General features: G+C 47.3%; 1 protein-coding gene across 1 annotated transcript in view; it reads left to right on the top strand.

Moving 5' to 3' along the window:
• Nucleotides 1-12885, top strand: part of LOC138581422 (cytochrome P450 2D15-like) — a 271254-nt gene that overhangs the window by 52324 nt on the left and 206045 nt on the right. The window contains exon 2 of the mRNA XM_069652738.1: nucleotides 10579-10750. Coding sequence (XP_069508839.1) covers nucleotides 10579-10750 — 172 coding nt within the window. The remainder of the gene's footprint in view (nucleotides 1-10578; nucleotides 10751-12885) is intronic.

Here is a 12885-nt window from a genome sequence, read left to right as displayed (position 1 = left end):
CTCGGAATTGGACGGTAAGGGATTACTGGCACCGGTCTCCTTAATGGTGCCCGGTATCCCTTACCGCCCAACTAGAATAACCCCCTTAGTCTCTTTAAACCACAGACCCAGTACACTCCATCTTACATGGAGTATTGGAAAGGGTTAAATCTTACCCCTTTTTGTCTGTCCCTTTTGGAGCACTGTTTCGCTCCCTTTCCATTAAGAGTTGGCTGGTGGCAGTGGTAACTACCCTATTTTCTCTACCGCGGATATGTTATATAACCATGGTATTGTTTTAGGCTATTATATTAGCCTCGAACTTAAACCTGCTTGACCATATTGATTTTAATATTGTTCCGGCTGGGTTTAGTCGCCATTTCTTTTTGGTAAAGTCTTTCTTGTGTTCGTCTCTACGCGCCAAACCAGGTTTGCTTCCTTTGTTCACCGTCTTTTCGCGGGCTTCTGCCTGAAAGTCTAGGTAGGCAGGATGTGAGGGAGGGGTCTTCGGACCTCTGCCATGGGTTCCCTTGGTAACCCAAGTCGCACTCCTGCTTGATTGACTGGGCGACTGTCCTTGCCAGGACAGCCACCCTGCTGTGTGATTGGCAACCAGGCTGTGTGAATGGGCGAAAACTGCATAAAAAGCAGGTCTCTGGGTCTGGTAGAGCAGAGTCGCCACTGGAACGCAAGAACCGACGAGGAGCTGATGGAAGAGGAGCCCTACCACGACTGAACTGCCCGATGAAGCCCTGCTGCAGGTCTGAATCCTTGAATTCCAAGGACAGAGAAGATCCTCCAGGAAACTTCTTCCCTTGAGCTGGTGGGACCGACCAGTTTGCCCAAACTTCAAGCCAGGACCCCTCCTCTGGTCGAATTCGCTGTACAGAGCTACAGTGGGCCGGACAGCCAGGAAGGTCGGACCCTCCTTGGGTTTTAAGTAGCGCACCTTTTATTTGTTGTTTTGCTCCAGCTTCCTACTTCATGTCAGTCCGACAGTCGCTTCAGGAACCGTGAGCCTGCAGGAACTACCAGGAACGTCCGCCGCAGTAAGAGCTCCCTCTCCGTTTTAAGGTACTGTGCAAATCCGGTTGTTTGTTTCCTTCAGCCACAGTGAAAGTGTTTGAAATCTTTCTCCATCCTGAGGATTTGTCCTTCTCTTCTCTTTGAACTAACTTTTCTGCCAACCAACCTCGTCCGGAATCCGTGGCACGAACTTTACCGAAAACTACCCTGAACTGTGAGATCTTGAGCAAAAGACTTTTGTCCCATTGACTTTGGCCCTAAGCCTTTCTTACCTGATCCTATCACTGGAGTATCTCTTGTTCAATTGCCCCAAGTACTTACCTGTTGGTGTGGTTCAATTTCTACCTAACTTTGTCTTTCCCTCCCTTTTTTAATGATCAGAGTGCCATTTTGCTTCCACTTCATTTTGTGAGCCTAACCTGTTTGAAAACTATTGGGAGTGGTGTGGTGTATTAAGAGTGTGATTTTTAAACTGCTTATAATAGTGTAACGTTATACAACTGAAGAGTAAAATAAATGTATATTCTTTTACTTGAAAACCTTGAGTCAGTGTTTGCCTGAATCACAGTAATTGCTGTCCTTTGTGTAACTATTTGATACTGCTCACTTACTCTTGAGATAAGTCTGGCTGCTCAGTAACTGCTACCACTTTTTCTTTGTGGCACAGGCTTGTATCAAAGGTGAATTTGTGCTGCCCCTTGTAGTCTTAATCTTGTGTGGTGTTCCCTAAGGGTACTCCATAGGATTCTGCCTAACACTGGTGTACAGTGGTGAGGATCAAAGTATAGTACACTTAGAGTGCTGTTATTACCTTGGATCAACTAACCACAAGGCTAACATCACTAAAAAGCAATATTAATCATGTCTGATATGGATAGCCACAATCAGGAGACCCTCCTGAGTTACACTGCAAATCATTTAAGATATTTGTGTGAAGAAATGAAACTCTCTGCTAAAGGCAAAACGTCAGAATTAGTTGAAAAGGTGTTAAAGAACCAAAGTCTAGGGAGTGGGTCTTTAATACCTGACTCTCTAGCAAATGTGGAAAGTATTGAGGATGATAATATGTCTATTAATGATGAGTTGGAAGAGGCAGATGTGCCTCCTAATGTAGGCCTCACTGCTCCCTTGCCTGCTCAGCAACCTCAACCCATGTCCACTGGGACCTCCACAGGTCCTACACTCAGTCCTGAATTCATCACTCTAGAAAAGATGAGGCTTGAACTAGAATTCAAACATTTAAATGCTCAAACTGAACAGAAACATCAATAACCTAAACTCAGAGGAATGGAGTTGAATCATGAACTTCAAATGAAGAAATTATCTCTTGAAAATGCTTCTCTCCCAGAGTCCTCTAGGTCTTCCAGTCCTAAGAGACCCCGTATTCCTAAAGAAATTGTGGGTATGTATGATGTTAAGATTGATATTTTGGATTGGTTGGCAATGTTTGAATATAACCATGGGATTCAAGACATTACAGGGAATCAGTTGCTTCCCTGGCTCTTCTCTAGGCTGCCCCCTGTTGCATCTGATGTTGTAATGGAAGTGGGGGAGGTGGATAGACTGGATTATGAGTGTGTGAAGCTAGCTTTAATTGCTAGATTTTGGAAGACCCCTTCCCAGTACCTTAAGAGGTTTAGGACCCTCAAAAAGCATGATGGTAACCCTTGGGCTACCTGGGTCTGTGAGTGTTTGAAAAACCTAGCTGGCTGGATTAAGGGTTACAGAGTGAACACTTATGAAGGTATGAGGAATCTTGTTATGTTGGAGTCTATTTTTGATGTCTGCTCTCCTGAGCTCAGATAGCACTTAAATGATACTAAGGAGATAGATCCAAAGAAGCTAGCTAAGGCTGATGACTTGTGGGTTGCCAACAGGGCTGCTCACAAGGATTCTGGGGCTACTCAGAAGAAGGATGAGTGAAAACAGCCAAAGAAAGATAACAAGGAGAATTTGAATACCTCCCATCCAGAAGAGGTCCCCAAACATAACCAGGGTAAGTCACATGGGAAACCAAATAGGGCTAGTGAATACTCTGGTGCTCAACCAGAGGGAGATCAGCAGAGGCCACAATTCCAGAGAGCATTTGGTAAATGCTATGGTTGTGGGTCAACTGACCATGTCAAAGGAGATCCCAGGTGCAAGGGTTAACCTGCAGGGATCAGCACTGCCTTCTTAGCCTTCTCCCCAGAGGAAGAAGTACAAATGGCTAGTGCCCACTTTGAACTATTTGCTGAAGCACCCTTGGGTCTTCAGGCAACTGTATCCTTAGAGTCCATGGGTCTGGGTAAGAAACAGAATATGGATGTGTACAACTCCATACCAGAAAACTCTAGGGAATATTATATGGACAGTGTTTTTGTCAATGGCCAGGATACTCCTGCCAGGAGAGACACTGGGGCCAGCAAAACAGTAGTGGATGAAAGCTTTTTCAAGCCTGAAGATGTTGCTAAGGCACCCAAAGGTCCCACTAAATTTTCTGGAGGCCCTGTCAAACTGGTTCCAATTCTGCCAGCTCTCATTCAGTGTAATAATATGACAGTGAGGATCCCTGTCAGTGTCCAGAATGAGGTGCCTGTAAGAGTTCTGTTGGGGAATGATCTAAAAGCTCTGGTAGTAGTATCCAGTACCCCCAGGCCTCCCAGTGAGAGAAAACAGAACCACACCAAATTGGCTAGAGAGGCAACCTTAAGAGACCACTCTGAGCCTGTGGGAACCTCTACAGAGAACCCCACTACAAGCCTTGGTGTTAGTAAGTTTACCTCTAACCCAGGCAACTCTGAGGCTAGTATAGTAGGGAAATATGAGCCCCAACCAAGCTCCATCATTGCCCATCCTATTGTAAGGTCTTTGTCTCCCCCTGCTTCTGAGGAAGAGGTGGATAGACAAATTGGACACCTCTCTAGGCCTGAGAGAACTGGTATTTCTCAAAGCTGGTGGAAAACCAGAAAAAATAGGTTTAAGGCTAAAAACCTTGACTGTTCATGCTTCTACTGAAGACTCCCGTGTAAATCCTAATGTTAGGAGGGAAACCTCTAAAATAGGTAAGGTCGGATCTCAGAGGAAGTTACAGCATGTACCTTGCTTGACCACCTCTCCTTCCACCAAGATACCTGAGACCCAACCTGCTCTTGTGAGAGAGGTGGTGAGGAACCATGGAGGCCCGTCTAGATGTAAGGGATTCCTTTCTAAGGACCCCTTGAAAAAGCCTATTGTAAGTTCAGAGGTTGTTACAACTTCAGAGGGACTGTTAGATCAGATCCCCTATACATTAAGAAAGAGTGATGTACCTCATCAGGTTTGTAGGTCATATAGTCTACAAATAAAGAATGTCATCACCAAAATGCTGATGGTCTCTCTAGGATGTTTTTAACTGACTAGAGGTAGAGATTCATCTAGGAGTGGATTACATCCTCCTGTCCCTTATTCTGGGGGGGGGCGAGTGTTAGGGAGAATTCTCATAAATGGCTGATTTCCCTTACCTAATGTGTCCCCCAGCAGCTTTGGTGGATTTTTGGGGTTTATTTTTTTCACCTGGTAAGAGCCTTTTTTTCCCACTCTTACATTTGTTTTGCTATGTGTGTTTGACATTTTGTGTGATCTTGGGCTATGGAGCCTCACCTACTCCATAGACACCACTTTCTTGTGTGTGTTACATAGCACCCTCAGTGCAGTGACACAGGGTTGTTTTTAAGACTTCCCCCTGACTCCAGTTTCTGGGACTGACTACTGTCTCTCAGAAACATGTAAAGTTGCCATTAACTTTACTTAGTCTCTTTAAACCACAGACCCAGTACACCCCATCTTAGATGGAGTATTGGAAAGGGTTAAATCTTACCCCTTTTTGTCTGTCCCTCTTGGAGCACTGTTTCGCTCCCTTTCCATTACGACTTGGCTAGTGGCAGTGGTAACTACCCTATTTTTTCTATCGCAGTTATGTTATATAACCATGGTATTGTTTTGGGCTATTATATTAGCCTTGAACTTAAACCCGCTTGACCATATTGATTTTAATATTGTTCCGGCTGGATTTAGTCGCCATTTCTTTTTGGTAAAGTCTTTCTTTTGTTCGTCTCTACGCGCCAAACTAGGTTTGGTTCCTTTGTTCACCGTCTTTTCGCAAGCTTCTGCACATAAGCCCTCCTTTAGGCACCTGAAAGTCTGGGTAGGCAGGATGTGAGGGAGGGGTCTTCGGACCCCTGCCATGGGTTCCCGTGATCACCCGAGTCGCACTCCTGTTTGATTGGCTGGGCGACTGTCCTTGCCAGGACAGCCACCCTGCTGTGTGATTGACAGCCAGGTTGTGTGAATGGGGGAAACTGCATAAAAAGTAGGTCTCTGGGTCTGGAAGAGTAGAGTCGCCACTGGAACGAAAGAATCGACGAGGAGCTGATGGAAGAGGACCTCTACCACGGCTGAACCGCCCGGTGAAGCCCTGCTGCAGGTCTGAATCCTCAAACTCCAACAACAGAGAAGATCCTCCAGCAAACTTCTTCCCCTGAGCTGGTGAGACCAACCACTTCGCCCAAACTGCAATCCAGGACACCCTCCTCTGGTCAAATTCGCTGTAGAGAGCTACAGTGGGCCGGATAGCCAGGAAGGTCGGACCCTGCTTGGGTTTTAAGGAGCGCACCTTTTATTCGTTGTTTTGCTCCGCTGCTGGTTTCTTCACTGGGTAGCGCAGGACCCTCCAGCTTCCTACTTCGTGTCAGTCCGACAGTCGCTTCAGGAACCGTGAGCCTGCAGGAACTACCAGGAACGTCCGGAGCAGTAAGGGCTCCCTCTCCGTTTTAAGGTACTGTGCAAATCTGGTTGTTTGTTTCATTCAGCCGCGGTGAAAGTGTTTGAAATCTTTCTCCAACCCGAGGGCTTGTCCTTCTCTTATCTTTGAACTAACTTTTCTGCCAACCAACCTCGTCCGGAATCCGTGGCACGAACTTTACCGCGAACTACGCTGAACTATGATCTTGAGCAAAAGACTTTTGTCCCATTGACTTTGGCCCTAAGCCTTTCTTACCTGATCCTATCACTGTAGTGTCTCTTGTTCAATTGCCCTGAGTACTTACCTGTTGGTGTGGTTCAATTTCTACCTAACTTTGTCTTTCCCTCCCTTTTTTAATTATCAGAGGGCCATTTTGCTCCCACTTCATTTTGTGAGCCTAACTTGTCTGAAAACTATTGGGAGTGGTGTGGTGTATTAAGAATGTGATTTTTTTTATACTGCTTATAATAGTTTAACGTTACACAACTGAAGGGTAAAATAAATGTATATTCTTTTACTTGAAAACCTTGAGTTAGTGTTTGTCTGAATCACAGTAATTGCTGTCCTTTGTGAAACTATTTGATACTGCTCACTTACTCTTGAGATAAGTCTGGCTGCTCAGTCACTGCTACCACTTTTGCTTTGTGGCACAGGCTTGTACCAAAGGTGAATTTGTGCTGCCCCTTGTAGTCTTATTCTTGTGTAGTGTTCCCAAAGGGTACTGCATAGGATTCTGTCTAACATTCCTTCCCTAGTGTTCTCCCTTCCTCTTCTCTCCTCTCCCTTCCTACTGTATGGTGCTCTCTGTCTCTCCTATCTTCTCTAACTGCTCCTCTATCGACTATCCTACTCTCCTCACTAAATCCAGTAGGAAGAAGTTTAAAAAGGACATCCTGGTCTCCAACCCAGGCCTCCCTATTGCTGACACCTATACCAGTGCCTCCTCCAGGCAAACTTTCACCAACATCCTCTTTGTCATTCCCGTGCCAGACCTATGGACCCTACATTTGGTCTCTGTGCTCTCTCCCTTCTCTTCCTCTCCCATTAATGGTGGCACCCAGTGGGAGGCCCTCTTGGCCTCCTTCCACTCCTCTCAATGTTTATGTGAATGGTACCGTCTTGGTCCAAGGCCTTCAGGCCAAACTTCTTCTCTTCAATAGACGCTTCCCTCACCTCATCAATTTCCTTTCTTCTCCTGCTTTTCCTTTCTTCTCCTGCTGTCACCTCTCCCCTCAACAGCTTCCTCGCCTCCCCCTGCTGCCTCCTCCTTGGTTACCTTGCCCTCTCCTCCTATCTTTTCTACCCCTCCCCCTCGGGCTTCTTCTACACCCCTGCAGGGCATACCTCTGATTTGTACCCCTCCCTGGAAGTCTTTCAAGGACGGCAATCTTCTCCATATTGCCACTCTAAACCCTCGCTCAGCTGTCAAACACTCATCCGAAATCTGCCTCCTTCTGGAGGAACTTGACCTTGATGTCCTCGGTCTCACCGAGACATGGTTCACGGCCATCTCTGTCATGAGCTTTGACACTCTCCTCTCTGACGGCTACAAGATCCTCTCCACGCCCAGGTCCAACCGTTCCGGAGGGGGTTTAGCCCTGATCTTCCCCGAGTGGATTCCTGCCTCTGTCATTCCTACGCAGGCCTACTCCTCTTTCGAATGCCTTGTCTGCAGGCTCTCTCTCTCCTAGCCATTCTTACTGTGGCTACTATTTATAGGCCACCTGGTCAGATCTCCTCCTTCCTCTCTGAGTGGGCTGAACTCTCCTCTTCCCTCCTGGTCTCAACCACTCAACTCCTCCTTCTTGGAGACTTCAACAGCCACCTGGATGCTTCCTGTCCTTCCTCTGGACTCTTTTGCAACCTTAGCAACTCTCTCTCACTCTCTATTATCCCCTCTGGCCCGACTCATTCTGCAGGGTACACTGATCTCCTCAGACCTTCCCCTTTCTATCCCCACTCCTCTCTCCTGGAGTGATCACTTTCTCCTTTTCTCCCAGCTCACCCTCTCTACCCCTCAGGCCAAACCAACTGCCACCTACCTTCTTGGTTATCCGACCCATGAAGCATGTGTCGGGTGAGGCTTTCGCGGCCACCTTCTAACCCCCCAACCCCCTTGGCTGACTCACACCCTGACACAGCCCTTTCCATGCTTCACACTGCTATATCTGATACTCGTGGTGTTCTTGCCCCTGTCATAAGGATCCGCTTGAAGCCCAAAGGCAAGTGCAACTCTTGATATGACTCAGACCTTGTGACCCTTAAATGCAAGTACAGGATGGCTGAGAGGAAATGGCGTGCTTCCGGTACATCCTCTGACAAACTGGCCTGCCGCCTGCTCCAAAAGCAATACCGTCTCCCTGTCCGCACCAAGAAGAGAGCCCAAATCCAAGTCTGCATCTCCGTGGTCTTCTAACAACTCGCCTGAACTCTTTAAAATCTGCAAAGAACTGGCCAATCCAGCTGCAGTCTCAACCTCTCCTGTCCTTCCCAGGCCCTCTGCACGGCACTGGCTTCTCATTTCATCTCTAAAACTCAGGACATCCTGTCCTCTCTCTCCTCCTTTCCCCTTCCTCCCTCTACTCCCGGCTCTTCCTGTGGCCCTTCTTCGCCCACCTCTCCTCCTTCCTTCTCTGCCTTTCCCCTGTTCTCTCCAGCTGAGGTTTCTAGACAAGTCTGATCTATGAAAGTCTCGTCAAAACAAGTTCATCCCTCTTCCTCCAAAACCATCAAGGACCACATTGACTCCCTGGCTCCTGCTCTGGCCGACTTCTGCAACCACTCCTTCGCCACTGGAGTCTTCCCTTCCCCCTCCGAAGCACTCCCTTGTGCACCCTCTTCTTAAGAAACCCTCTGCCGACCTGTCCTGCCCCGCTAACTATCGTCCAATCTCCATCACTCCGTTCCTGGGCAAACTCCTGGGAAAGCTGGCCATCTCCCAGCTCAATCTTCACACTGAATCTGTTGGTTGTCTCCTTGATTATCAGTCTGGCTTGAGAGCTGCCAGAAGCACGAAAACTGCTCTCCTGAACATCCGTGAAGACCTGCTCCCCAACCTTGATTCCAACACCCCATGTGTCCTCATCTTACTCAATCTCTCTTCTGCCTTTGACACAGTCAACCATGCCATCCTTCTTTCCTCTCTGATCGACCCTCCCAGGTTCAACTTGGGTCCTTCCTCTCCTCTATCTCTATCTCTACCTGTGGTGTTCCCCAGGGGTCTAACCTCTCTCCCTGGCTGTTGAACCAATACCTGGCACTTCTTGCCCACCGCATTGCCGTGCTCTGCCTCAACTTCTAGTGATATGCGGATGACACTCAGCTCATTTTCAGGCTACCTTCAGCCACCTCTTCTCCCTCTCTCATCTCTGACTGTCTATCTACCATCCAGGAGAGGTGCGCCGCCAATGATCTCTGCCTTAATGCCAGTAAGACTGAGATTCTCCTCATCGGCACACCCGTTCCCCCCTTTCCTGTCACTCTCTGGCCAGCCTCTCTTGGCCCTCTTCCTGCTCCCACCTGTGAGGCTAAAACCCTCGAGTCATCTTCACTCCACGCTCTCCTTCTCTCCTCACATCTCTGACGTCTCTAGGAACTCACACTACCAGCTGCACCTCCTCACAGGTATTCTTCCTTTCCTTTCCTTCTCCCAGAAGCTCACTGTCTCTAGCGCTCTGGTTCTCTCTAGGCTGGACTATTGCAACAACCTCTTTCTAAATTTGCCTGCTTCTACTCTCTGCCCTCTGCAACTCATCCAGAACAGTACTGCGAGACTCTGCATTGTCCACAAGGCCTTCTGGGTCCTGGGGCCTCAATACCTTCAACTCTCTCTTCCTAAATATCTTCCTTCTGGAGCTCTTCACTCATCCGCCTCCAACTCCCTCAGGGTCGGTCGCTTCTCCAAGCAACGAGTTGGTGGTAGATCTCTTTCTTCGGCTGGGGCCTCCCTCTGGAACAGCCACCCTGCCTTCCTTGAAACTTGAGGAGAACCATCTCCGGTTCCGGAAGCACTTCAAAACCTTTCTCTTTGCTTCTGCTTTTTTTCCTCCTCTCTCCTGCTGACTTTCCTGGCTGAAACTGAAACTGCACTGGTTACCTGCCCACCCTCTGATCTCGGGCCCATGCCCCCTCCCCTGCCAGTCGCACACCTGCACTGCCTTCCTGGCAACCCCCGCACTCGGGGACTGATTTCTGTATCCCTGCTGTCCCACTACCAGCACTTGACACCTAATGTCTGCACTTACCCTTGCACTTGCCACCACTGGCTGTACTTATACTTATTGTTTATTTATTCAATTATCCCATGTACTGCACTGTCCCCTCCCCGCCCCCGCACTTTCCCCCTTCCCATGCACTTGCGCGATCTGAATGACACCTGGCCTAGTAGGATCGTTGTCTCTGTCTTCCCGCTGTTCCCCCTCCCTTGCCTTGTCGTGCCTTGAAACACTTGTGCATAGGCGCGTTATAAATGCCATGTCATATCATATCTTGATATGCGAGATGAATTTGCATAGAATGATTCTAAATGTGGCCAATTTTCCTTCATGAATATTAATTGGGGGCTTCCTGAAAACCTGTCAGGTTTCGACCCTCGAGGCCTGGAGTGGGACAACCCGTCTGCCTTACCAGGCGGAAGCACAGTGTTTATCCCTGTTCAGAACGTGTCTTTCGTTTGCCCAGATGAAACCGTCTCCTAGAGCGTTTACACTCTCTTCCCAGAACTCAGGGCTGACACGCATGCGTGCGGAAAATCATCCAGACACATTGCCAGAGCCATGATGCCACTGGTTAACACCTTTCTTTCTTTGCAGCTCCGTAAGAAGTATGGGGACGTGTTCAGCCTCCAGTTCTGCTGGACAAACGCAGTGGTGCTGAATGGGTTCGAGGTGATGAAGGAGGCGCTTATTCACAAATCTGAGGACATTGCCGACCGACCGCCCTTTCCGATTTTTGAGCACCTTGGCTTTAAAGAGCACTGTGAAGGTGAGGAGCCTCATGCCTTGAAACGCGTGTTTGAGTACGGGACACAGGCAGCCATTGTGGTGCATTTTACATACATTATGCCACGCTATGTGGCAGTTATAGAACACCTAACTCTATTGTTATGGCTTTTATGGCTCATTGTGGGATGGTTTCTGGACATTTCTTCCTGAGGCATTTCAGTTCCATTAGGTGAACTCATGGTTTATTGTATTTGCGACAGAAGATCCTCTTGTGGGTATCCCTCCAGCATGGGTAGGATTTCACTGTATTTCGTATGTGTGCGTGAAAGGCTTTCATGTCAAGTCAGCCTCTGCACTCTATGTCCTGAACAGTTGTTTTCATGAGCTGTACCTCCTGCGCGCATAACTACATCATATGAACGCACGCGCCCGTCACGCTTTAGAGTGTTAATATTGCATACTATACTGCTCATACTCATTTGGAAGTAATGCTGACATGCTGTACTGCCACTCCAAAGTGTGAACATTCATCGAATAGTGCTAGATAATACTTTGTGAGGTTATATAAGACAAAGAAAATCCTTTGGACAGGACAGCCAAAAGCTAGCTGTGGATTGCGAAATTGTATTTAAGCAGCAGCTGGAGAGCTACCTATTTGCTACATTAGCCATACAGTCTCTTGCTGCTGGTTGTTGGGCTGACGGGGGTAGCTAGTGGGCTTAAAAAGTGGTGGCAAAGCAAAAACAGAGAGATGATGGCTAGAAGGTTTAGAATACATCTTAACCTCTGGCATTTCTCTGGGCAACCCCCCGGACCATGGTTCTTCGCTTGCCAAGCCATTACAGAAGGGGAAAGACCATATGCAAATTAGCCTTGGTCACATCCCTTCTGCACGAGACCACAAGCATCCCCAAACATGTTTCGGCCTTGTTGGGCCTCATCAGTGAGGAGTAGCTTGGGTCTCAAGGCCCAGCAGGCACTGGACGCATGTCTGGGCATACCCGTCCCACTCTGTGTGACAAGGCAAAGGTGATGGCTGGAAGGTTTAGAATGAATATTAACTTCTGGCATTGCTCTGGGCAACCCTCGATACTATCGATCTTCATCTTCTAGCCATCACATCTTTGTTTTTGCTTTGTCACCCTGAGTGGGAAGGGTATGCCCAGACGTGGGTCCCGTGCCTGCCAGGCCTAGAGACCTAAGCTCCTCTTCACTGATGAGACCCAACAAGGCCAAAACAAGTTTGGGGATGCATTGTGGCCAGACTGGACATATGCTGGATTAATACATTAAAATGACACTAGATTTGTCCCTGACAGAAATATCAAAACAATATATTCAGTAGTAGAAATCTTTGATACAACTGTGCATGTAAAATAAACAAGATACTATTTGACATAAAACTCTTAAGAACATTAGTGTTATCTGTGAATCATCACTTACACTAAACACACAATTGCAAATATAGTTTATACATAAGTTGATTGGCAATACAATGTGAACTGCATAGTGCTCTATGCATTGTCAGAAGATAAAAATGCAATTTCCCTACATGAATAGTACAGAAAGTTAATCAATCTATTACAGGGGACAGTTTAATGTTCATTTTAAATGACTGTATCTTGTCTGTTAATGAATACTTTTATTTGTTAGTAACAGTAAATAGCGAAACAGAAAGCCAGTTCTGACCAAGCCCATACCTGCACCTTAAACTGAATACACTTTGTAGTTAGTTGCCAGTAATAATATGGCTGAGTCACTTCAATTGAATCTAAACATTTGCAAAGACAACAGATTTGGCATTTGCCAGGCACTGCCATAATGGCATTACCTGGCCATAAGATGCGACATCTGGAACATGGTGTAATTATCTAGGTATATGAGTGTCTAGCATATGCCTACCTAATACCTAATCAGATGCCAAAACGGTTGACTTTGTCGACCTTTGTTTAGACAGGACATCACTGCACGGAACATATATAAATCAAATGGCTGTAGGCACATCTAAGACGTTTTTATTATACCTGTATTACTTTTGCAGCTGCAATTAGGCCATTAACATTTAACTCGCAGCAGACTACTTAGGCATGTCCAGGGAGTGGCCTGGGGTGGCAAGTGCAACACCAGGATTCTGATTGTCCCCCCCCCAGGTGAAACTCCATTGAGAGAGAGAGA

This window comes from Ambystoma mexicanum, chromosome 3p, assembly GCF_040938575.1.
Source record: "Ambystoma mexicanum isolate Mex_15411 chromosome 3p, UKY_AmexF1_1, whole genome shotgun sequence".
NCBI lineage: Eukaryota > Metazoa > Chordata > Amphibia > Caudata > Ambystomatidae > Ambystoma > Ambystoma mexicanum.
Note: the sequence above shows the minus strand (reverse complement) of the source record. Positions and strands in the feature narration are given on the sequence as shown.